This window comes from Podarcis tiliguerta, assembly GCF_965153285.1.
Source record: "Podarcis tiliguerta genome assembly, chromosome: 1".
Lineage (NCBI taxonomy): Eukaryota > Metazoa > Chordata > Lepidosauria > Squamata > Lacertidae > Podarcis > Podarcis tiliguerta.
The window spans coordinates 6,865,017-6,892,099 of record NC_139534.1 but is presented as its reverse complement, the minus strand read 5'-3'; the positions used below and the strand labels follow the sequence as shown (position 1 = coordinate 6,892,099).

The window sequence follows — 27,083 nt, the reverse complement described above, 5'->3', positions numbered from 1 at the left end:
GGTGCATTGGTTGCCAGGTATAAAATATACAGTGGTACCTCAGGTTACATACGCTTCAGGTTACATACGCTTCAGGTTACAGACTCCGCTAACCCAGAAATAGTGCTTCAGGTTAAGAACTTTGCTTCAGGATGAGAACAGAAATCGTGCTCCGGCGGCGTGGCGGCAGCAGAAGGCCCCATTAGCTAAAGTGGTACCTCAGGTTAAGAACAGTTTCAGGTTAAGAACGAACCTCTGGAACGAATTAAGTACTTAACCCGAGGCACCACTGTATTGGCTTTCTACACACACACACACACACACACACACACACACAAACACACCACTATTAGTGTTCCTGCTATAAGCAGACAAGTTTCAAGTCCTCCTTTTAAGGACAGATTAGCAGTGGACTAGAGGGTCTTTTCACAAAGACCCTGTGCAACATAGTAGGGAGAAGGAAAACCCCCAATCCCTAATAGCCAAGAGGACTAACCAGCATTTCTTTAAATCTTGTGCCAAGGAACACTTTAGAAGATTCCAGTGAAGCAGTACCAGCACCACTAACCTGCAGTATTCCGCCAATAACATCCCCCCCCCCCCAGCTGATCTTGAAATCAGAGTTTCAGGTTCATCAACGCAATAGATTCCATCCAGTCTGTTTAATGCTCAGAAATGAAATCATTGCCCTTTTAACAAGACAAATGTTGCCGTAGATGTTTTCATACTATGAAGTAAGAGATATAGTATGAACCAACATTCGAGTTTGCCAATCCCTGATGACCACAAACTTGACGCGTGCAGCTAAAAAAGCCAATGCAATTCTGGGCTGCATCAATAGGAGTATAGCATCTAGATCAAGGGAAGTAATAGTGCCACTGTATTCTGCTCTGCTCAGACCTCACCTGGAGTACTGTGTCCAGTTCTGGGCACCACAGTTCAAGAAGGACACTGACAAACTGGAACGTGTCCAGAGGAGGGCAACCAAAATGGTCAAAGGCCTGGAAACGATGCCTTATGAGGAACGGCTAAGGGAGCTGGGCATGTTTAGCCTGGAGAAGAGGAGGTTAAGGGGGGATATGATAGCCATGTTCAAATATATAAAAGGATGTCACATAGAGGAGGGAGAAAGGTTGTTTTCTGCTGCTCCAGAGAAGCGGACACGGAGCAATGGATCCAAACTACAAGAAAGAAGATTCCACCTAAACATTAGGAAGAACTTCCTGACAGTAAGAGCTGTTTGACAGTGGAATGGGCTGCCAAGGAGTGTGGTGGAGTCTCCTTCTTTGGAGGTCTTTAAGCAGAGGCTTGACAACCATATGTCAGGAGTGCTCTGATGGTGTTTCCTGCTTGGCAGGGGGTTGGACTCGATGGCCCTTGTGGTCTCTTCCAACTCTATGATTCTATGATTCTATGAATTACCAAAACGTTCGGAAAACAAAGTGCGGCTTCTGATTGGCTGCAGGAACTTCCTACAGCCAATCAGAAGTTGCAGAAGCCCCATCGGACGTTCAGGTTCCAAAGAACGTTTGCAAACTGGAACACCCACTTCTGGGTTTGCAACTTTCAGGAGCAAAAACATCCGAGTACCAAGGCGTTTCGGATCCAAGGTACGACTTTATTTACCACTCTTGCTAAATATTCTGATGCTTGTCAGGATAGGCCATTTCAAAGCTCTCCTGCTATGCACCATCGCGTTTTTAAAAGGTCACATTCTTAGGGCACCATCTTGAGCTCAGAAATGCATTCTTGACGACAGGAGTACTTATCTCAGCCAGTTTGGGCCAACTTCACGAAACTCTTACAGACAAGAAGAGCCTTCCGTGTCTTCTTGAGCACGGGATACTTATGCAAGAATCCCAGCCATCTTTAATCAAAGCAGAACACCCATATTTACACAGATTTCAAAGTGAAAGACTGAGAAACTAACCGGGTATTAAAGAGCGGTTTTACAATGGTCTGGTTCAAAACTGAAGGCGGCGGATTCATGTTTTATTATCTTCTTTGGGGAAAAGCAGCGTTGCCTGCGTAACTAGGCAGATTTATGGTCTGGATGCATTCAAGAGAGAATATAGATTAGCCGGCAAAGTTCTGAGTAAACGATCTTGCAAATCAAGGTGGAGGTCAGCGAAAGAAGAACTTGTACTGTGTCACCTTGAAGTTATGTAAAGATAATTTCTATGTCTGAGGCCGCTGGTAGCTTTCCAAGATTATTCCGTTCACGGATTTTATAGCTGGTGGGCAGGCGGTGTTCATCAATTCTCAGTTTTAAGGTTCCCAAGCTCAAGGCAGCCAACTCAGGCAGCATAAAGCCAAGAGATGGTGCCCCCCATGGGTGCTCCTCCCACCAGATGTGGGAGGCTGTGGCAGTGGAAGGGCAGCACCCCTCGATTTAAGAAATAAAAAACTGCCTGGAATCTCTCCAAATGTAACCAAGGCAAAGCCAAAACTGATTTAAGTTACTCTTTTGAAAAATTCATCTTTATTGATTTAAAATATCATCTTACATATATATTACAGACAGTTACATCAAAATTAAACACAAAAATATAATAGGAAAAAGATAAAGAAAATAAAAATAAAAAGCAATAAAGAGTTAATAAAAAATGAATATTGGTTATAACATCCTGCCTTTTCTAATAAAGTCTTCTGAAAGAAAGAATCGTTCTCATTGTACTTTTTCTATTGTCTTAATTTTATCGCACAGTTTGTTTTATAACTTTTCCTGTATATTCATCTAGTATATTTATTCCATTTGTTTATTATACAGTGGTACCTCGGGTTAAGTATTTAATTCATTCCGGAGATCCGTTCTTAACCTGAAACTGTTCTTAACCTGAAGCACCACTTTAGCTAATGGGGCCTCCCGCTGCCGCCGCGCCGCCGGAGCACGATTTCTGTTCTCATCCTGAAGCAAAGTTCTTAACCTGAAGCACTATTTCTGGGTTAGCAGTGTCTGTAACCTGAAGTGTATGTAACCTGAAGCGTATGTAACCTGAGGTACCACTGTATACAAGTATCATTCAGTTCTGCTAGGATAATATATTCTTTGAATAGTCTCCATTCTCTGAATATTTTTTGATTTGGGGCTCCTCTGATTTTTCCGGTCAGCTTCACTAACTGAAAGTACTCTAGCATGAGTGATTGCCAATCTGTTATTGTAGGTGTTGTTTCACATTTCCAACTTCTGGCTATCGGTATTCTTGCAGCCGTAATTGAATACATAAGCACTGATTTAAGTTACTGGTGGTTTTAATAAACGCCTAACAGTGGCGTAGCGTGGGTTGTCAGCACCCGGGGCAAGGCAAGTAATTTGCGCCCCCTAACCCGGGGCAAGGCAAGTAATTTGCGCCCCCCCCCTGCTGCACTGTCCCTCCCCCAGATAGTCCCTCTCTCTCTCTCTGCACCGCACCACACGCCTGGCACCCTCCCCTCCACAGTGGGCGGCGACCCGGCGGCTCGGATCGGATTCGCACAGCCAGCACTGCAGTGAGAGAGAGTGAGTGAGCCAGGTAGGGGCAGAGAGCTGCGAGTGCGAGCGCCCCCCCCAGATGTTGTGCCTGGTGTGGCCGGCCCCCCTGCACCCCCCATGCTACGCCACTGACGCCTAAGAAGGCCAGCCAAAGCAAATGTGCAAAAGTGCCTCATAACGTCACATGCCGGCAAGCGATAGGAAGACATGAGCTTGGACTCCCTGATCTTCACTATTGACCTCTTCCTTGTCAAGATAATGTCTTCGAAGGCCACTAAGGAGACGCTGAAGGTTACTGTGTTGACAATCCGCCACCACCTTCCCTGCCATGCACAATTTGCAAAGAAAAAGTAAAGCGTGTTGTAACTTCGAGACTCCTCAGTTGACACAAGGGCTCCGAGGTACAAATTCAGAAGAGAGAATTGGCATTCTACATCCAGGTCCAGTTAATAGGTATCCTTACTTTTCCCAGATCCATTTTATATCAATTTATGTAAAGTAAGAGGTAGGAGGGAAACAGAAGCAGCTCATGTCTTTTCAATACCGTCTTACACCTTCTTAAGGAGGCTCACCTCCGTGTCCCAGAACTACAGCCTTGAGGCTGGGCATGTTTAGCCTGGAGAAGAGGAGGTTAAGGGGTGATATGATAGCCATGTTCAAATATATAAAAGGATGTCACATAGAGGAAGGTTGTTTTCTGCTGCTCCAGAGATGTGGACACGGAGCAATGGATCCAAACTACAAGAAAGAAGATTCCACCTAAACATGAGGAAGAACTTCCTGACAGTAAGAGCTGTTTGACAGTGGAATTTGCTGCCAAGGAGTGTGGTGGAGTCTCCTTCTTTGGAGGTCTTTAAGCCGAGGCTTGACAACCATATGTCAGGAGTGCTCTGATGGTGTTTCCTGCTTGGCAGGGGGTTGGACTCGATGGCCCTTGTGGTCTCTTCCAACTCTATGATTCTATGAGGATACCCAGGCAGCATGGTAGCTGCTGAAAAGCCACCTGCCATGCGAGAGCAGCTGAAAAATCAATGGCACATGGTCACTGTGCCATGCCTCTATATGCAACTGAACATGTAATGCTGGGGACTTGTGCGAATGCCCCTTACAAATGCTGATATGCAGAGTTTTGGGGTGACCATCATATGCTCAGGTGATGTGTAAATTGAGTCTCAAATAAAGAAGCCACAATCAAGGCTTTCTTTAAAGAACCAAGGTGCCTACATATGCTTCTCAACCCACACATTACAAAAACACACAAACACACATACACACCAAAAACAATTAAATTATCAGTTGGCTTTCAGGTGTCTATTCTTCCAAGTCACAATGTATTGCACCCGTATCTTGCTCTCTCCTCTCCACCTCTCTCTCTCTCTCTCTCATATTATATATGATAAGATAAAGGTAAAGGGACCCCTAACCATTAGGTCCAGTCGCGGATGACTCTGGGGTTGCGGCGCTCATCTTGCTTTATTGGCCGAGGGAGCCGGTGTACAGCTTCCGGGTCATGTGGCCAGCATGACTAAGCTGCTTCTGGCAAACCAGAGCAGCGCACGGAAACGCCGTTTACCTTCCCGCCGGAGCGGTACCTATTTATCTACTTGCACTTTGACGTGCTTTCAAACTGCTAGGTTGGCAGGAGCAGGGACCGAGCAACGGGAGCTCACCCCGTCGCGGGGATTTAAACCGCCGACCTTCTGATCGGCAAGTCCTAGGCTCTGTGGTTTAACCCAGAGCGCCACCCGCGTCCCTTTATATGATAAGATAGTAAGCATTTTATTTTGCTTGCGTTCAAACAACAGAACAAAACCTAAAACATCAAGATTATCTGCAAACAGGAACATCTAGCAGCAACAAATATTTTCGCAAGGAGGCCTGAAACATCATATCTACCATCACAGAGGATCAGTCAACACAGTAGTCACAAAGCTGTCTCTGATAAGTAGGGAATTATGGATGAGAAATATTTCTATTCTGACTATTAACTGGCATGACCCAACTCCCTGTAAAAAACAACATTTACTATGGCACCTTAGAGACGAACAGCCTGATCCTTTGTGCATTTCCTTGCACACCTGGTTGAATTCAAGGATACCTGGGTCCCACCTGCACCATGCAGGTAAAGGATGTTAGTCTTATGCCCCTTTAGCAGTCATTGCTTCCTCCAAAGAACCCTGGAGTCCATAGTTTGTAAGGGATTCGGAGAGTCGTTAGAACATTAATAAACTACAGTTCCCTGCAGTGTTTGAAACCCCCATTGTTCTAGGCGCATTTTGCGACGGGGAATTTTGTGAGCGCGAGCAGCTTCTGAGCTCTGGGTGCAGTACTGTACCTAAGATTTCAGTTTAAAACTGCAGAGTGGAAGGAAAGGAAAACCCTTTTCTGCCTCCCCACTTCCAGTTACTCTCTGAAGACTAGATAAGAGACCCTTTTAAGAATATTAGGGGGGTGGGCAGTGGAAGGACTAGGTAAAGGTAAAGGGACTCCTGACCATTAGGTCCACTCGTGACAGACTCTGGGGCTGTGGCACTCATCTCGCTTTATTGGCCGAGGGAGCTGGCGTACAGCTTCCAGATCATGTGGCCAGCATGACTAAGCCGCTTCTGGCGAACCAGAGCAGCGCACAGAAACACTGTTTACCTTCCCGCTGGAGCAGCACCTATTTATCTACTTGCACTTTGAGGTGCTTTCAAACTGCTAGGTGGGCAGGAGCAGGGGCCAAGCAATAGGAGCTCACCCCGTTGAGGGGATTCGAACCGCTGACCTTCTGATCGGCAAGCCCTAGGCTCTGTGGTTTAACCCACAGTGCCACCCGCGTCCCTTTTAGGGGCAGGACTAGACCATATGAAAAATGAACATAATATTTTAGCTGCAGTTCATTCATTTTCAGCTTTGTATTCTTTGTTATATAAAAAAAGTGCGCCGAGACATTATGCTGTTGCGCCCATAACCTCTGTTTAAGGTGCCATTTAGCTCCTAGCTTTCATATCTCAGTTTCTAACACTGGTTCCCTGGGTTCTTGGGGGGAAGGCATGACTGTTAAAAGTGGTATAAGAGTGCTTTAAACATACAGGGCTGGATTCAACCAACCCGGGGTGCTAGGAGAAACCAGCAGACGGACTCCCGCTAGGCTAGGGCGACAGGGCTTTCCCGCTACTCTCCTCCCCTGGCACATCCTTTGCGCCTTTCCCAAATCTGCTCTGGAGGCTCAAGAGAACCCCCAGAACAACCAACGAAGGGTGGGGAAAGGGGAGATTGTTCCACCAGGAAAGCAGAAGGTTGCACTGGTGCGATGCTGAATTGGCGTGGATGTGGTCTTCCTTTCAAACATACATCAACCACAGATCGTACCTATAAACAGTCCTTTGGGTGACCACCTGTGAGAATAAAGACAAGCTGTCGACCAGGCAAGATTTGCACACCTACGCACACAAAATCACCAACTGCTTCTTCCATTTTGGTTGACAATGACAAACGAGCAAGCAAACCAAAATGTCTCCATGGTTAATCTAATGGGGGGGGGGCAGACAATCATGTGAACATCCCAGAAACCTCATGTCAGGAGTTGGCAACCTAAGGCCCATGGGCCAGAAGCAGCCCACTGAGGCCGTTGAACCAGTCCACGAGCCACCCCTGAACCACTTGGCGAGTCCCCGTGCGCTGCGCTAAACCGGTACAGCCGGGACTCTCTTCCTCGGCTCCATAAATCGCTTCTGCGCATGCCCAGACGCTGGAAATCGCTTCTGCACAGGCGCGGTTTTCGGGGTCTGGGCATGCGCGGAAGCGATTTCCGGCGCTGCGGAGATGCACAAACTCAATTTCCAGCGTCGCACTGTGGCGGTCCAGCCTACAGAGGATCTCTGTGGGAGTGATCCGGCCCCTGCCTTATGTTCTCCAGTAAGCACAGCCCAGTGAATATCAGACATCCAGTCTCCCAACCTTGTACAGCGAGAGCAGCCACTGCCGCCAGCCCCTGGAGACTTGACGTCTTCCCGTTTCCTCATTCTCGTCACACAACATGGAGACTCTGGCAGAAGAGGCTGGCACAGAGCCTTGAACACACTCCCGGCTGTCTTTCAGAGCCTTAGCAAGGACACTGGAGTGGAACAGCCTTGCCCAGATAGTAATCCTGAAACAAACAGTAATAATGCGCGAGTCTGCAAGTGCACACAGCATCCATAATTATTTAATGTTCAAATGCAGCGTTTTTTCAAAAAAGGACCAAGAAAGCCTGACGGGAGGTTTTTTCATCGCCATTCCAATCTGCTCAGTAACGTGCAAAATTTGTCCTAGGTGGCACTCATCCAGGCTTCCATTAGACAGTTAGCACCACTTTTCTAGCAGCTATATGTCAAAGACAAAGCAATATTTGAAAGATGCTGGGGTGTTTTTTTTGCATCAAATGCTCCTTTGCACTCTCCCCTTCTTGCTTCGCTGTACCAACGAGTTCGATTTAGCAGCTCTTAGCGACTGGAATCTTTTCAGGGCAATGTAAATTTTCCAGAGCAACTCCGAGATTAAATGGCTACACACACACACAGAGAGAGAGAGAGAGCGAGCGCACAAAAGACTAGTGGCGTAGTGTGGGGGGTGCAGGGGGGCCGGGCGCACCGGGCGCAACATCTGGGGGGGGGGGCGCGCTCGCAGCTCTCTGCCCCTACTAAAATTCACGGGTTAGGGGGCGCAAATTACTTGCCTTGCCCCGGGTGCTGACAACACACGCTACGCCACTGCAAAAGACATATGACTAGCCATGAGCCCTTCGAAGAAAAAGCTGGTTTCGAAACAAGGCAAATACAAGCCAAAGTGGTTGCCATGGTTAGGACTAGCAGATATTCCCTGAGTCCAATCCACACCTCATTGAAGTCAATGACTAAACTCTCATTGGTTTTTATGGCTCTGAACTGGACGTCATGTTTGCAAAATTTGCCCCTGGTTGCAGTTTCCATGCTGCTGCCGAAAAAGTATCTCAACTTCAGTGAGACCACACACATAGGCAGACCTCATAGTGCAGGGGCCAGCAAACTTTTTCAGCAGGGCCCTGGTCCACTGTCCCTCTGACCTTGTGGGGGGGCAGACTATATTGGGGGGGGGGGTGAACAAATTCCTATGCCCCACAAATAACCCAGAGATGCATTTTAAATAAAAGCACACATTCTACTCATGTAAAAACACGCTGATTCCTGGACCATCCGTGAGCCGGATTTAGAAGGCGATTGGGCCGGATCCGGCCCGCGGGCCTTAGTTTGCCTACTCATGCAATAGTGCAACCATCCACAATATATTGGACCTATAGAAGCACATCTAATGAACTAAAACATTCAATATTTGCCTGACAATTATGTGATACTCAAAAAAATAAAGCCACGTACATGAAACCCTTTTTTTAAAACTACACGTAAGGACAACTTGTGGAAGGAACTCTGCAACATTATCTCTCAGGTCTTGCAGTCCTTTTATTTTATTTTATTTTTAGACTTTTAAAATCTTACTAGGAATTACGATTTAAAGCCCTGTCTGTATGAAGATCTTGGATTCATGGGTCTTTAGGAGAGCACATCATGTCTGCAGAGTGTGTGGGGGTTTAGAGTGCCAGAGATTCTGCACTTTGGGAATTTCCTTTCCTTTCAAAAACATTTTATGTAAGACAAAAACAAACTCCTACATTCCTCAGGTATTGCGGGGAGGAGGGAATGTTTAAAAAAAAAGTTAGCAAATGTTTCAAAATTCACATCATGGAGGTTTTTCCATTCTGTAATCACTTTTGTTTCACTTTCTCTGGAATAATTAAGGATGTCCTTGAGTTACGGATTTTAAAGAGCAGAGCTGATAAAATGAAATGTTGAAGGATCCTAGTGCTTCTCCCCCCCCCCCATAAGCTGCCCGTCTACAAAGAGTCACATTTATCCCACAAAGCCCATTGTTTGTTTCTTGAGTTAAAGAAAGATTTGCGACACACAAAAGCAAAATACAAGTCAACAGAAGCACCACAGTAGCTCAGCTAACAGTAAAGCAGCTTGAGAAAACAGAACCACAACCAAGTTCATCATGGACTGAAAACGCCTGAGAAACAAAATGGAGTTTGCTTCCTATCAACAAGGTATAGCCAGGGCACTACCACCGAGAAGGCCTTCACTTCCAGTTCCAGATGGCACCCAGAATACGGCCATCCCAAGAAGCCGAGCTGGTAAGCAATCCTTCAGGCAGCCCGCGTCCAATGTATTGAAAAGCAAAGCACAGGGCCGGCCCACACTTGAGACAAGGTGAGGCAGCCACCTTGGGCTGTGGAAGCCCTAGAGGAGGAGGCGCACCACCTCTGCCACCGGCACAGCGCACAAGATCTCACACGATTTTGGCAAATTCTCGTACGATTTTGCCAGAACCTATGGTCACTGCCTTATTTATGGTCCAGCTGGACCATAATGAGCTGGACCATAAGGAAGGCTGATCGCCGAAGAATGGATGCTTTTGAATTATGGTGCTGGAGGAGACTCTTGAGAGTCCCATGGACTGCAAGAAGATCAAACCTATCCTTTCTGAAGGAAATCAGCCCTGAGTGCTCACTGGAAGGACAGATCGTGAAGCTGAGGCTCCAATACTTTGGCCACCTCATGAGAAGAGAAGACTCACTGGAAAAGACCCTGATGTTGGGAAAGATGGAGGGCACAAGGAGAAGGGGACGACAGAGGACGAGATGGTTGGACAGTGTTCTCGAAGCTACCAGCATGAGTTTGACCAAACTGCGGGAGGCAGTGGAAGACAGGAGTGCCTGGCGTGCTCTGGTCCATGGGGTCACGAAGAGTCGGACATGACTAAACAACTAAACAACAACAATGGTTACTGCCACAGCTTTGCGGGTGCTGCAGCGCAACCCAGTGACCAGGCGGAACCCGTGGGCATCTCCAAGCCATGAGCTTGATCCTACAGGCACAGCTGCATAAAAAGCACATTAGCAACCTCATTCCACTATCAAATGTTTCACCGGCTCTCGCTCTCATCCGGTAAAGGCTGAAGTTCCAAACTAAGGGACAGCTCCTTATGCAGGCAGAAAACCTTCAACATGTCCAATGTTGCTACTTTTCCTACCACCCAAAGAAGCTGTACAGTCGTACCTTTGATCCGAAACGCCTTGCGTCTCGAACGTTTTGACTCCCAAATGCCGCAAACCCGGAAGTGAGTGTTCCGGTTTGCAAATGGAAGCTCCTGCAGCCAATCAGAAGCCTGCCTTGGCTGTCAAATGTTTTCAGAAGTCGGAATCCATTCAACAACCAAGGTACGACTGTGCTTCATTATCATTTTGCGCCCAGTAGGCACAGCGCATTCTACAGTTGAAGAAAAATTTGCAACTTGAGTCTAAGAGTTCTCATACCATTTGTTCTGAGGAGGGGTTCAGTCTGACACCGGCTTTTAATGGGCAGCTGCAGCCTTGGAATGAGACTGCCTTTTCCCATCCTCTTTTCTAATACCTCAAGTTACATACGCTTCAGGTTGCAGACTCCACTAACCCAGAAATAGTACCTTGGGTTAAGAACTTTGCTTCAAGGTGAGAACAGAAATCGTGCTCCGGTGGCACAGCAGCTAATGGAGGAGGCCCCATTAGCTAAAGTGGTGCTTCAGGTTAAGAACGGACCTCCGGAACGAATTAAGTTCTTAACCCGAGGTACCACTGTACTAGTTAGCTCCCAGACTTCTGGGATTTGGCAGGGGGGAAGCTTCCAGACGGGAAGGAGAGCTTGGGGTCTCAGGCCTCCAGATTTAGAAGCAACAACCTGTTTCTCCTACAACACAAATCTTCATCTGGTTTCATGGAGTGACCTGCACCTTCGCTTGGCCATAGGGAACACAACTGGCAGTGGCACAGCACAAAAGAGAGCCCAAAAAACTCAGAAGGTAACAAAGGTTTGAGTAAGCCAGGGATTTCCTGCTGCCTCTGCAGGGATGTATTACCGTATTTTTCGCTCTATAAGACGCACCAGACCACAAGACGCACCTAGTTTTTGGAGGAGGAAAACAAGGAAAAAAAATATTCTGAATCTCAGAAGCCAGAACAGCAAGAGGGATCACTGCGCAGTGAAAGCAGCAATCCCTCTTGCTGTTCTGGCTTCTGGGATAGCTGTGCAGCCTGCATTTGCTCCATAAGACGCACACACATTTCCCCTTACTTTTTAGGAGGGGAAAAGTGAGTCTTATAGAGCAAAAAATACGGTATATGTTGGAGCAACACTAGAACTCATGCACACCCAACCAAGCTGAATGTTGGAAGATTCAGGAGGGAGAAAAGAAAGTCCTTCACGCAGGACAGCAGAGTCAAACTATGGAACTTGTTCCCCAAGGAAGCAGTGATGGACACCAACTTGAATGGCTTTAGAAGCGGATCAGACAGATTCATGGAGGAGGAGAGGGTGATCAACAGTGTTAGAAATTGACCCATGGTACCAAATAGTATGGGAAACAGCCCTACTAGCTGCAGCCCTCTGGAGCTGCATGCCTGGGGATCATTGGATCTGGACTGTTTTCACATGCTAGCAACACCTCCTGCAGAATTCTATCAGATATATTTCATCTGCACAATCGGAATGAATTTCAGGACCCTCAATGCTTTTTCTGTGCAGCCTGAGCAGAAGCAGTGAACAAAGTTATAATCGATTGTCTTCAGTTAGCCCACCCCATTGTCCTGCCCACAGTTGCAGAGAATATCCCTACATTATGAATGTTTCATGTCACCATTAAGAAAAAGAGGTCAGAATGGGCCAATATATATGTGGACTATCCCCGGATCAAGTGACTTTTCTTCTTTAAGTTCTCAAAGTTCTTAATCTAGCTCAAGGTTGTCATGCGAACTATCCAGACGTTGAACTGATAATCAATCACAGCCTGTCCGTCATTTGAAAAACAAGGCCTTAGAGCCGCCTGGCCCCAAAACAACTACTAGACATTTCGTTTTTGTGACTGTAACCTTGGTAACGCTTTGGTGCCTGGTTTATAGATCCGAGTTTCAAATACTGATTACAGTATGTGGGAATGAAGACACGTCACGTCATAGAATCCACAGCCCTGTGGCAACTGTGGATTGTGAAGACAGAGCAAGAATCCCATGCCAATCACTTACACATCCCTGCAATCTGTTCTGTTCTGCTTGGGAAGATAAGGGACTGAGCACCAGGACTTGCCAATGCAGGCAAACTTGCTTCTGCCATCGCCACCAGCCCTAGGAACTGGCATGCATTTAACAGCTTGCTATACCTCATTAACCACCTTGGCCCAACGCCCCTCCATTTCTGCCACTTTTAGCTACTGAGGTTAAATCAATTCCAGCTACTTGTTTACACTCAGCAATCGCAAACCAAGCAGTCATGTACAATTTGCGAGGCAGAGAAGGAGCAAGACAGGAGAAGATCGCACCTCCTCCATCTGAGAGATCCTCTCTCACTCCAGGTAAAAACCTTTTTTGCAATGCCTGCAGTTTGCAGAGTGGGAGCTGTCCCACAATTTCAGGAAAGGCAAGCCCAGAACGGTGGCGTGGGGAACATAATCACGATGCACAATAAAAGCAGTCCCTGCCTATGCTGTAGTCATAATTAAACATATTTAAAATGTGACACTCAGGTAAAGCAAACGGCACAAAATGTGCTAGAACTGTACAATAATTCCCACATTCTGCCACAGCTCAGAATTATTGCTCTGGAGGAAAAAAAGGGAGGAATCACACTTTCAACAGTGACAAAAACGTTGAGGTTTGAATACAGGAAGAACGTGATTTTCTAGCGGCAGAAACTTTGCCTCAAGGGAAGAAGCATGAAATCCTGACAAAAGCTGAACAACAAAGCAAGCCCTGTATGCCTGGAAACACCAATATAGGATGTTTTGCTAGAGGCCATGCTGACATTTGTTGTGCAAGTCCAATATCCTAGCCGTTGAATTTTTTTATTATTATTTAAGTTAAAACACATTAGCTCATCATTCTTATTAAAAAACCAGGAACAAAGAAAACATAACAAACAGGGAATATATGGCAGGTTTTTTTGCATTTCAAATTAATCAGGAGTATTATCATAATCAAATGTATAACCCACCCTTCAACAGCAAGCCCCAGAGCAGGGTACAATTTAAAAGTAAGAAATTAAAAACAATTAACACAAATTAAAGTCAGGGGGAATAGGGTGGGCCCCAGGTGAGCCTGAGCAGACTCACCTGGGTGGCAACTTTGTAAGTACAGCACCAACCCCGAGGAGGCTCTGTCCTGAGCACGACACCACAGACTTAGTGTTTTTCATAGAACTCCCAATATCCATTGACCAGAGCAAGATGCAAAATATTGCCTGCACCCCCTGAAGAGTCTTCAAAATTAGCCAGGTGGCCAGGCACATTTTGCACCTGACTATCAGCCAATTGAATTCTGGTGCTGGAGGAGACTCTTGAGAGTCCCATGGACTGCAAGAAGATCAAACCTATCCATTCTGAAGGAAATCAGCCCTGAGTGCTCACTGGAAGGACAGATCCAGAAGCCGAGGCTCCAATACTTTGGCCACCTCATGAGAAGAGAAGACTCCCTGGAAAAGACCCTGATGTTGGGAAAGATGGAGGGCACAAGGAGAAGGGGACGACAGAGGACGAGATGGTTGGACAGTGTTCTCGAAGCTACCAGCATGAGTTTGACCAAACTGCAGGAGGCAGTGGAAGACAGGAGGGCCTGGCGTGCTCTGGACAATGGGGGTCACGAAGAGTCGGACATGACTAAACGACTAAACAACAACAACGAGCCACTTGCAACCAAGAGAAGATGCCTGGGCGCCAGGAAGGTGCCTGACGTCTCCACCATCTGAAGCTGCATGCCTGGGGATCATTGGATCTAGACTGTTTTCACACACCAATCCCACATCATGTAGAATTCAATCAATTATATATAATCTGCACAATCGGAACGAATTTCAGGAACCAAAATGCTTTTTCTGTGCAGCCTGAGCAGGAATGGTGAACAACATTAATAGTCAATTGTTGGAGCTTGCCATCACTTTGACCACCCCACTGCCCTGCCCACAGTTGTGAAGGGTATCCCTACATTATGAATGGTCTGTATCACCCTTAAGAAAAGGAGGTCAGAATAGGCCAGTTTATGTGTAGACTGCACCGGAATCAAGTGACTTTTCTTCTCAAAGCTCTTCACTCAGCTCAAGGTTGTCATCTGAACTAGCCAGATGTTCAACTGATAATCACAGTCAGTCTGTCATGTGAAAAATAAGACTTTAGAGTTGTCTGGCCCCAAAATGGCACTTTGCTGTTGTTGTTTAGTTATTTAGTCGTGTCCAACTCTTCGTGACCCCATGGACCAGAGCATGCCAGGCACTCCTGTCTTCCACTGCCTCCCGCAGTTTGGTCAAACTCCTGCTGGTAGCTTCGAGAACACTGTCCAACCATCTCGTCCTCTGTCGTCCCCTTCTCCTTGTGCCCTCCATCTTTCTCAACACCAGGGTCTTTTTCAGGGAGTCTTCTCTTCTCATGAGGTGGCCAAAGTATTGGAGCCTCAGCTTCAGGATCTGTCCTTCCAGTGAGCACTCAGGGCTGATTTCCTTCAGAATGGATAGGTCTGATCTTCTTGCAGTCCATGGGACTCTCAAGAGTCTCCTTCAGCACCATAATTCAAAAGCACCAATTCTTCGGTGATCAGCCTTCTTTATGGTCCAGCTCTCACTTCCATACAACTAGACAATGGCAACTAGACATTCCATTTTGGTCACTGTAACCTTGGTTTAAAGAGCCATTTAGTGCCTAGCTTATATATCTGAGTTTCTAACACTACCCCTGAGCTGACAATCTTCTTTGTCCAATAAACATATACAAATACAAATCCATAGTTTAGTTACTTCAAATTTACAGTTCGAACACAAATCCTGAAACAGGCGAGCAGACCAGCAGAGAGACCTAGTCAAAGGCAACCAACTAATATTCATATTTCACTGGAGAGGACCACAGAGTCAAGTAAGTAATTCCCACAAGGCCAGCATTGCTTTCTTTTTCCTTTCTTGCAATTTTACTTGGCACTGTTAAATCATTGGGAGGCAGAAACCCTCACTGATCTACTGCAAACAACCATGAGATCTACCAGTACATCCTGACCTACCTTTCACCCAGCTCTGATCTACAAGATCTAATAAGATTTCTAAAAAGATTGAATGGTGCACAAGAAGCCCCCTCCTGTGGATCCCACAGTTCAGGCAGGCTCACATGGAAGATTCTCCCACAGGTCTTTTAGCAAATGGATTTCAGCAATTGGAAGTGAGAGCTGGACCATAAAGAAGGCTGATTGCCGAAGAATTGATGCTTTTGAATTATGGTGCTGGAGGAGACTCTTGAGAGTCCCATGGACTGCAAGAAGGTCAGACCTCTCCATTCTGAAGGAAATCAGCCCTGAGTGCTCACTGGAAGGACAGATCATGAAGCTGAGGCTCCAATACTTTGGCCACCTCATGAGAAGAGAAGACTCCCTGGAAAAGACCCTGATGTTGGGAAAGATGGAGGGCACAAGGAGAAGGGGACAACAGAGGACGAGATGGTGGGACAGTGTTCTCGATGCTACCAACATGAGTTTGACCAAACTGCGGGAGGCAGTGGAAGACAGGAGTGCCTGGTGTGCTCTAGTCCATGGGGTCACGAAGAGTCGGGCACGACTAAACAACAACAACATTTCAGCAATCTATAGCTCTGTTAGTATATGGAGTTGCCTTCTTTGTGCCCTCATGGTGGCCTGGAGACTTGTAACATAGAGAAACCATAATTTGTAACCAGGGTTTCTGCAGCCAAAACACACGTCAAAGACAAATCACCTTAAACCCTTTTACTTTACATCCTGCATTGTGTGCAAGTGTGACAGGAAGTGCTTTAGCTTATTCAACAGCCATTTCCAATCCTCCGTAGCTCACAGGTGGCTGCTTGTTCTTGGAAGTCAACTCTTCCTGCAAGCTATTCTCGCGGGGCGTGATGTACAATAAGCACTTAGAAATGTGTTTTGCTGTGACTGGAACCAAGATGAAATAGCAATATTAAAGGAGATGAGTTTCGTTTATGGAGTGGCCAAGTATGCCATTATTCTAGAACAATGGGGAATGGCATGAAGGAAGGAATGTTCCGCCACGTGATTTATTCCTTTCCAGTAGCAGCGGAAAATTTTCGACCGGCCAGCAAAATGGCCCCGTCTGCCAAATATAAGTCAGCTTAATGGCTAACAGAGTTGTGCTAGATTAGACCTGCCATTGTGATACTTCCATAGCCCCAGACGACCTCACAGCCTCTCCCATCACTTTACAGAAACACCTCAAGAGGGGGAAATACGAGCTGCCCTAAAATTATGACTGCCACTCCCAAACAGCCAATAGGACTGACAGGAAAAAACCTTTGCCCCTTAACTCAGAAGCAAGTCCCACTGTGCTCAATAAGGCTTGCTCTCAAGGAAGTGTGCTTAGAACCTGCAGCCTGCATGACACGTGAAAAAGCATATTTTGAGATTTCTTGTTTCAAAGGGCAAAGGTTAGCCTTCTGAAGGTAAGGTAGAACAGAGGCACTTTCTTGACCTCTCTCTCTCCCTTCCCCTAAGTGAGTGAGTATTGCCAAAGAGAGTGTGTTAATATGGCCCAGTGTGTGTAGATAGGATGATCCTCGCGTTGTTTTTCCTTAACACAGAGAACCTACTAAGCAGACCATTTTAAACAAAAAACCACCAACGCAATCTAGTGTGGCGTTTTCTCAAGCAAGCCTCACTGAACTCAGGGAGAGCTCTGCAAAAGTACGACGTGTCATGTGAATGAAGTCAGCGCTTAGCTAACTTGACGTACACCTAGTTATTTGGGAAATGTGTGTGCATAAAAACAGAAACAATCAGGAGATAAAAAAAACGCTCTCTAAAATGAAGGTCCATCCATGGGCTAGGAAACTTTTGGTTCTCCAGGAGCCACTGGCCTGCATCCCTCATCACTCCTGAATACTCTCCAGGGTGACTGTGGTACAGTAAGATCTGAAAGAGACACAGGTCCAACCATTCCTGGCCTATCATATACAAACAGTGGCGTAGCGTGGGGGGTGCAGGGGGGGCCGGCCGCACCGGGCACAACATCTGGGGGTTAGGGTTAGGGGGCGCAAATCCATGGGTTAGGGGGCGCAAATTACTTGCCTTGCCCCGGGTGCTGACAACCCACGCTACGCCACTGCATACAAATCAAAACTAAGCCTGGCCAATGCAAATGGTCTCTCCTCCCTTCCAACAAACATTTTTTTTACTTAACAGGCCTTCCAGCACAATGTCTGAAAAATCATCTGCCTTAAGAGCAGCAACCACCTGGAATTAGCTTGGTCCATTCATACTGTCCCTCATTCCTCATGCTGGAGGTCCAGTGGTTTTGAAGAGACCCAAGGAAAGATCATGCCACCTCAAGCCAGCCCAATGTGCTTCTCAACACAGACAGTCTTTTCACACACCCAGAAATTATCACTTACACACCTGTATTACTAACTGTGCACATCCTGATGTTGCCTATAATGTGCACATTGTATCTTTTTTTCTGTTTTTGACCACTTGCACATCTCACAGGGGATCAGTGCTTGACTGCGAGTCATCATGCCATGTAGAATAATGCACATAACTATGGCTGCTGCAAGTTGCAAGATACACCGCAAATACCTGTATTATGCAAGGCATGTAGCTGCCCATTTGCACATGGTGCAAAATTGTTGCCAAGTGTCCACTGGAACCACACAATTGTGCATTAAACATACCCTCTGACCCCAGGAGGAAAACAAACAGACAAACTTGCAGTTGCACACCAGTACTGCCGAAATTCTGTGCCAAGAGTAGCTGAATTTGGAATTCAGTAACCTGTGTAAAGGGACGCGGGTGGCGCTGTGGTTAAAAGCCTCAGCGCCTAGGGCTTGCCAATCGAAAGGTCGGCGGTTCGAATCCCCGCGGCGGGGTGCGCTCCCGTTGCTCGGTCCCAGCGCCTGCCAACCTAGCAGTTCGAAAGCACCCCCGGGGGGCAAGTAGATAAATAGGGACCGCTTACTAGCGGGAAGGTAAATGGCGTTTCCGTGTGCGGCTCTGGCTCGCCAGAGCAGCGATGTCACGCTGGCCACGTGACCCGGAAGTGTCTCCGGGCAGCGCTGGCCCCCGGCCTCTTGAGTGAGATGGGCGCACAACCCTAGAGTCTGTCAAGACTGGCCCGTACGGGCAGGGGTACCTTTACCTTTAACCTGTGTAAAATATGCAGGCAGCAAATGAGCATATATTGGGATTGTTTTGCATGATTTATTCTGTTCCTGCTCAGCCTGGTGAGGGACACAGAGCACTGATGCCCCATCGTATAGAATCATAGAATCATAGAGCTGGAAGAGACCACAAGGGCCATCGAGTCCAACCCCCTGCCAAGCAGGAAACACCATCAGAGCACTCCTGACATATGGTTGTCAAGCCTCTGCTTAAAGACCTCCAAAGAAGGAGACTCCACCACACTCCTTGGCAGCAAATTCCACTGTCGAACAGCTCTTACTGTCAGGAAGTTCTTCCTAATGTTTAGGTGGAATCTTCTTTCTTGTAGTTTGGATCCATTGCTCCGTGTCCGCTTCTCTGGAGCAGCAGAAAACAACCTTTCTCCCTTCTCCATGTGACATCCTTTTATATATTTGAACATGGCTATCATATCACCCCTTAACCTCCTCTTCTCCAGGCTAAACATGCCCAGCTCCCTTAGCCAGGTATGAACCTGGCTCAGTGACAGATCACACACTTTGAATGTGAAAAGGTTCCGGGATCAATCCCTGGCCTCACCAGCTGGAAAGGCTCTCAGGTAGCAGGGACAGGGAAAGACCTTACAGCTGCTGCCCATTGGAGTAAGCATGACCAAGTGCCACTCACCAAAGTGTCAAGGAGCAGAGAAACAGCATGTTCCCATGTGTAGCATGCAGGTTATATCTGGTTATCCTTTGCATGCCTGAAAGGGGAGGGAGGGAAGGCTGCTGTGCAAAAGCCATCTCTTGTGTTTGTGAAATTCCATTATCACAAGAGATCCTCTTCCCACCCTTTCAGAACATACCAAACATAACAGTGCAGAACAGGAAGAACGGTATTGTTTTAAACATCCTTGAGAGGAGATACGATAGCCATCTTCAAGTCTCTAAAGGGCTGTCGTATGGAAGATGGAGCAAGCTTGTTTTCTCCTGCTCTGGAGGGCAGAACCCGAACCAATGGCTTCAAGTTGCAAGGCAGGAGGTTCCAACTAAACATCAGGAAGGACTTTCTGACAGTAAAACAGTGGAAGGGACTCCCTTAAAAGGTGGTGGGTTCTCCATCACTGGAGGTTCTTAAGCAGAGGGTGAATGGGATTGGAAGGGATCTAGAGGATCCTCAGGGTCCCTTCCAATCCTATGATTCTATGAGCAAGGATCCTAAACACCAATAAGTGTCTGTAGACATAGGATGCACACGTGTCATTAAAATTAAAGTCGAGGGGCTTGCTAGTGGGAGATGAGCTGATCATTAAACAGATAGCAGATCAATGATATAACCAATGCAACCAATTTTCAGGTGTTGTGCTATGAGTCTCACCCACATCACGGAGCTATTAAAGATCTGCGCTGAGACCAGGAGTTGGAGCAAATAAGGAATTTAAATGAACAAATTGCAAGCTGCACCCAACATATTATTCCACATCACAGGCAACAATCTCACACTCCAGCCAAAAGTTCACACATACACACACGCTCTTTTATAAACATTCCAAGCTTGCTTTCTGAACCCACCAACCAATTTTAAAAAGCATGATCGAGGCATGTGGAGAGCCCAACAGAACACACAGCCACAGGATAGCTGCAGATAACCAGCTGTTTCCTGTCCGTGAAATATTCTTCTACGTAGGTTCATTCAAGATCTTAGAAGTCTATATTTAATTTCATTCAAGAGATAACATTTGAGCCGAGTATCCTGCCCAGCACAGCCATTTGCTCTTTGCCCCACTCTTGTTTCTGTTGCAATGAGATGCTTCAGTCTTGCACAAGACTTTGACAATCTCCCTTGGGAACATCTGCACGAACAAGGATGCTGGCTCTTTTCAACAAATCTGAGGACAGACAGACTAAGGTGGCGGGGGGTGGGGTGGGCGAGGAGACAATATGACCTGCTCAGAGCAACCAAGAGGAGAGACTTGAGAACTATTGGGCTTGGGTCTAGAATCTAGATTGTGGGCTTCCCAGAGGTCTCCGTCCAGGCTGCTGTAAGAACAGGAGGCTGGACTAGACGGGCCTTTCAACCTGAACCAGCAAAGCTCTAAAAAGCAGCTAAAAAAGCCAATGCAATTCTGGGCTGCATCCATAGGAGTATAGCATCTAGATCAAGGGAAGTAATAGTGCCACTGTATTCTGCTCTGGTCAGACCTCACCTGGAGGACTGTGTCCAGTTCTGGGCACCACAGTTCAAGAAGGACACTGACAAACTGGAATGTGTCCAGAGGAGGGCAACCAAAATGGTCAAAGGCCTGGAAACGATGCCTTATGAGGAACGGCTAAGGGAGCTGGGCAAGTTTAGCCTGGAGAAGAGGAGGTTAAGGGGTGATATGATAGCCATGTTCAAATATATAAACGGATGTCACATAGAGGAGGGAGAAAGGTTGTTTTCTGCTGCTCCAGAGAAGCGGACACGGAGCAATGGATCCAAACTACAAGAAAGAAGATTCCACCTAAACATTAGGAAGAACTTCCTGACAGTAAGAGCTGTTTGACAGTGGAATTTGCTGCCAAGGAGTGTGGTGGAGTCTCCTTCTTTGGAGGTCTTTAAGCAGAGGCTTGACAACCATATGTCAGGAGTGCTCTGATGGTGTTTCCTGCTTGGCAGGGGGTTGGACTCGATGGCCCTTGTGGTCTCTTCCAACTCTAGGATTCTATTTAAACTTAGCTCTTCCCAGCCAAAGTCCGAGGGGCTACTCTAATCTCTTACTCTGGCTCCTTGAGCATTTGGAAACAGCCGAAATGATCCTTCCGACAACAAAACCCCCAAACTTGCTCACTCTGCAAGGGCTAAGAATTCACATTTTTCATTCCGCTCCATAAGGAATTCTGCTCGGCCGAATCCTGCTGAAATAAAGCCATCAGTCCAATCTATGTCGCACCTTTTGCTATCAGGTATGCACCAACAGCCCCTGCCAAAGTAATTTGGCTTAAAACCAGCGTGCAAGGGACATCAATTCTCTTCCACCGAAAGGAGTCTGCCTGCTCCACATTTAACAAGTCATTCAGAAATTGCCTCATTGTAACTTTCCATGCAACTACTGTACATTCTCAGAAGCAGAGACCTAAGAACTTCCTCTTCCTTCAGCTACAGGGAACGGCAGTGTGTGTGTGTGTGTGTGTGTGTGAGAGAAAGGAGGATGGGTGACAGCCAGCGATTATTTAGCAACTGTCTTGGGTTATTGCTGCAGACACAGTACTATAGGGGTTTTAGGTTATGACACATGACAGCTACACTACATGCAACTTTTTCTGTTCTGTATTCACAAAGTTGTTGCAAAGCAGTAGGCAGGCAAGCAGAGAGGCAGAAGAAAGATACAGTTCTCCACAGCTGTCAATCACAACCAAATGTCTACTGGGGCACAAAAGCTGCACCTCTAAGCATATTTTATTGAATGCAACTTACACAGATGTAAGTATTTTGAAGTCCCATGGATTTCAGTGGGAGAGATTTAAGCAAGTCCTCAACTTCACCTTTGCCAAGAGTGTGCCTTTAGTATTTACACAGTGCTTTTCCTGGGTAGTCTAGAAGCAATTTCATGCACACTCTCTCAGTCATGCTTACAACATCTCTGTAATTGGACTTCATGTTTCCATGTCTATGTTGCAGACAGAAGCTGTGGCTTGCCTAAGAACTGCCTATCAGCTGGATGCTGGTTCAGATGGGCCTCTGGCCTGATCCACGCTCTTCTTTTGATTTTAAGACCTCAAGGTTCAAACCAGAGTCTTCCCTCATTCTATTACCTGCTGAAGGTTGAAGATTTCATTTTAGCAAGAAGCTTCGTACAGCTGAATAAAAAACCACAGCCCTTCAATAACAGAACTGTAACCTTCCACCATTTAGGAACTCCAAGATGGAAGAAGTGGACCAAACTAAGGATGGTGGGGGATTTTTTTTGAAAGAGTTGCGCTTTGGGAATCCATGTCTGGAATCAATTGCAAACATCACTTGAACTGCAATCCTAGACCCATATACCTGGGACTCCATAGGGCTCACTTCTGAATAGAGTGGTAGAGGATGAATGCTGTCATTCTAATCCCTGGAGGACCATCCTCAAATGCTGCTGAGATCTGGCCATGCTGAGGACAGCAGGAAGGGAAAAGGAATCAGAGACACGCCCCCACCTGCTTCTCTCCTTCGCCCCCTCTGCCACCTCCTACCAAGGTAGTTTTATTGAATGTTGGGGTTTTCTACTGCATTGTTAGCTGCCCTAACTGGGCAGAAAGGGTGGGCCAGAAGCACAGAGATATAAAATGAATAACGGTTGTCCTAGAATAAATTTCAGTAAAACTGAAAGCAACTGTGGCAATTTGGCTGCACTCCAACCCCCCAAAACCCAGTTTTCATAAGCGTATGAGGATTCCATGGCGGCGCTCCCTTTAAAAACAAAGCTATAATTATCTTTTTCAAACTGTTTATTTATCTTTTACTGGTATTATACAGAACAATAACATTCAAGCTCTCCACCCACCAACCCCCCCCCCACAGAAGAACAGATTCATACAAGTCACCCTACTAAGAGATCTTAGCTAAGAGCCCATAATTTGCAGTGAGTCGCTGATGGCCGATAGCCCTGCTCTGTTAAAAAAACCTTAGAAACTTGTTTGTCGTGATTTTTGTGGACACATGTCTGGAAATCATGGTGCCTGGGGGAAAGTGAGAAAGCAAAGCACGTGCCTAGACAAGAATGGGTCCATTTGGTGATCTCAGGCTGTGGACATGCTTCTCTCATGTCTCCCTCTTCTTTAGATGACAATGCTCACTTACTGCAAAATGTGACAATAAGCCTGACCTGCTGCATTGGGGCCCAGGCTGCTGAATGGGCCACTGGACATCTGCCACCCCATTCCCCAAATCCTGCCACCATGGCACCAATGTCTACAAATTATTTCTGTGCAGCTGAATCACTATACCCATCCTATCTGTACCCATCCTATTTTTTATTTTTAGTGCCTTTGGCTGCAATCCAGTACCCACTTACCTGGGAGAACACCTCACTGAATTCAATGCAACTTACTTCTAAGTAGACGTGCCTGGGACTACATGTTCAATGGCATGAAATGTGGTGTCCTGAATTCGAATCTCTCTTCAGCTTTATTGAGGCTTTAGAGGAGCCACTATTCTCTAACTTGCCTCCCTCCCAAGACACCCCATATTGTGCACTGGCCCTGCCTCTCGGGTTCTGTTTCTTTCCGTGACGTTTAATGAGATAATGTACATGGGGCACTTGGAAAACTCAAAAGAATACGATACAGCGTGATGAGCTCATGTAAGGAACAAAAATGGTTTGAGTGAAAGGTTCGTGTGATTATAAAACAAAGATGTAGGTCAAACACCTGAGATCTTAAAATACAAAGAACAAGCCTTGCTCCTTTAAATGTAGCATTTGGCAGTCGTGTGGCAGAAGAGAGTCAGCTTCCTTTCAGTGCGCTAGGACAACCTCACAAAGTGTAGCATACAGTATCTGCCTGAGGCATGCTGGCTATGTCAACAGATTATCTCGCATTGAACTGTCTAGACTGTTATTAATATGCAACTGATTCAACAGCAAGGGCACTGCTGTTGGAAGCAAACTGGAAGAACTGTTAAGTGGGGCATTATTCGCCTCTCCAACTGAATCAGTCCCTTAAAGGAGAAACATGGAGAAAACCAGATGTGACTCATCAGTGACTATGCCTAGGAAGCAGGCAAACAAAAGGCTGCTCTTCCTTTAAGAATAAAGCAGACCTGAACTGTCCCCCGTTGCCTGCCAGCGCTGTATTTTGCCAGGAAGAAAGCAGAAACTCAAGGCTGAGAAACCCCTACAATAATGCCGGTCAACTATCAAAGTGGTTAACAATTCCACGGCAATAATATCCAACAATAGATGCAGACAGCTAGAGCACGTGTGCGGTCTCCTTAAACACACACAAAACACACCTTTAAAAGTACATGGTAGAATCATGCTAATCAATATCATTTGGACAACTGGAAGATAAAATCCGGCACCTCATTATCTCACTCACTCTACAGCTGTCATGGGGGGGGGGGAGTGCAGTATGCAAGTTACATTTGCAGCCACATGCTTCTTCAACTACATCTATCTCCTAAACTACACAGGCCAGGCTCCCCCCCCCCCCCCAAATGAAGACACAGTAGTTTGTACAATGGCTAAATAATCTTAGACTTGTAACCAAACCCAGCAGGGCAACTCATAGCAGCATGACTTTAGGTAATATTTTGCCCTAATGAAAAAAACCCTTCCAGCTGCATCGAACGATCTTCTAGTCATTTCCTCTCCCCATCTTTGTACATATTTAGGCTAATCAGAGATTTCACACCCAGTCCGCTATCTCTCTCTGGATTCCCCATCTCTCCACCGTATTGTCAATCAGTTCGGTTTAACCTCATTACCCAATTTCCATCTCTGGTTGTATTTCTAAACCCCTTTGCTGTCTAAACTCTCTTCTGCGTGTGCTTGAACTGTCATTGTTCTAAGCGAAAACAAGCTTTCTTTTTTAATGGAAGCCAAGTAACACAAAGGATTTTCTTTTTTAAAAAATTATCGCAGTGTGCGCCTTGGCTTCTGCAATCAAGTCTCTCCAATAAAGGAACTGACTTGCCCCGAACACACCAATTACCTTGCAAAAAATCTGAAAAATCTATTCAGCTTCCACCAGCTGTTAATTGTTAACACTGGTTGAAAGCAATCGCCCCCCCCCCCCCGTTTTATTTTAAAGGGAACAGCAATGAAAGGAGAAGCAACTTTTTTATTTTGAAAAAATTAACAGAACCACAATGTAATATGAAAAAACCACACTCAAAAGAACAACTTCCACCAGACCTCAGGTGCTCCCTGATTACTATATGATCTAGGATTTAATGCAAGCAGCTTTCAACAGGACTGCATGGCTATTGATAACATTTATGACAGTGTGGATTATTTTTTAAAGGGGGGGGGGACGCGACAAGATCACAGAAAACGAGAAACAAAATCAGAAAAGCCGCTCTGATTCACCAGCGCCTGCATTTAAGAGATTTCACAGGAGTAAGGTAAATGGTTCACCTGCTGCCAGTTCTCCTCCAAGGATGGCAAAGCCGAGAAGTAACCGGTGTCGTGGACAAGCTGCAGTTCCTGGAATATACTATAACTAGCCAAAACATCCATGTTGCTGTTGCTGCTGCTTCTGCTGCTGCTGCTTCTGCTGAAAACAACAAACCCCGACCCTTTCCTTTTAGGTTTGTGTTTGCAATTTTGCGGTGGGCTTTTAGTTCTGTTCATTAAAAAGGGAAAGGGGGAAGAGGAGGAGGAGGAGGAGAAGGGGGGTGGGAGAGAAGGACCGTTAAGAGCAATCAATCCAGCTGTCCTTGTCCTCTGTTTTGCTTTTGTTTGCTATATATATGCATATGCTGTTTGTAGTCACACTTTCAGGGACGGACCCAAAGCAGGAACAGGAGCGGAGGAAAGCGGGGGGAGGAAGGAGCCCCATCAACGACCCAGAGAGAGAGAGAGAGGGAGAGAGAGAAAGAGAGAAGGGATAAATGCTCCCGAACGTGTACAGTGCAAGCCGTCAGCCAGGCAGCCAGAGAGGAGGAGGAGGGGGGGGGACACACTTCTTCTCCACTTGTAGTAAAAAAGCAATTGCCTTCCGGGGCTCTGATGCTGACTCCAGCTCTTGCACCGGCGGGGAAGGGGGGGTGGGGATGCAAACTCACTGACACGAGACTGCCATCTATTTCTGCATTGCTGCTCGCTGCTGAATGCAATCTTTGCTCTTTATTTTGGGGAGGTTGCATTTTCCGCCTTGCGCGCGCGCGCGCGCTCCGGGAGCCAGGCGCGCTCCCATACTTCCCTCTCTCCCTCCCTCCCTCCTCCCTGCGCGCAGCCGTGGGATCTTCAGAGGAAACTGTCCATTAAGGCAGCGCGTGACCATGTAAGGCAAGAGGGAGGCGGGCCGCCGGGGCCGCTCATGAAGTCACTGGCGCCCAATGGGGGCCCGGAGCGAGGCGGCGGAGGCGGGGCTGGGCACGGAAGAGCCGCGGCGATTGGGCCGAGGGCTGGATCCGACGTCCGCCTTATAAGGCAGTGTAAGGGGAGCTATTTTTAGAGGGCTATATAAAGGAGCCGGAGCGGCTGGTGCGCGGCGGAGTTTGCAGGAGAGAGCAAGCGCGAGCGCGCCCGGGAAGCTGCGCGCGGAGCTCGGGCTCCGGCCCGTTTGCAAAAGGGGCTCCCGTGGCCAGAGGGTCTTTGCATTGCATTGCAGCAGCCAGCCAGCATTTTTTTTTAAAAAATATATTTTGCATGGCCAAGCGGGAAAAAAATCCGATCCAGAACGGGAATAAATGAGGAAGCAGGAATCTCCCGGTTTTTCAATGAGATATTGGCTGGGG

The 27,083-nt window shown here is 46.8% G+C and overlaps 1 protein-coding gene across 1 annotated transcript in view; it reads right to left on the bottom strand.

Moving 5' to 3' along the window:
• KLF7 (KLF transcription factor 7) overlaps positions 1-26,530 on the bottom strand; it is a 93,722-nt gene extending 67,192 nt beyond the window's left edge. Inside the window, exons 1-2 of the mRNA XM_083402722.1 lie at positions 26,409-26,530; positions 25,759-25,966 (exon numbers count right to left, since the gene is read on the bottom strand). Coding sequence (XP_083258848.1) covers positions 25,759-25,966; positions 26,409-26,425 — 225 coding nt within the window. The 5' untranslated portion in view covers positions 26,426-26,530. The remainder of the gene's footprint in view (positions 1-25,758; positions 25,967-26,408) is intronic.
• Positions 26,531-27,083: the final 553 nt, after the last annotated feature.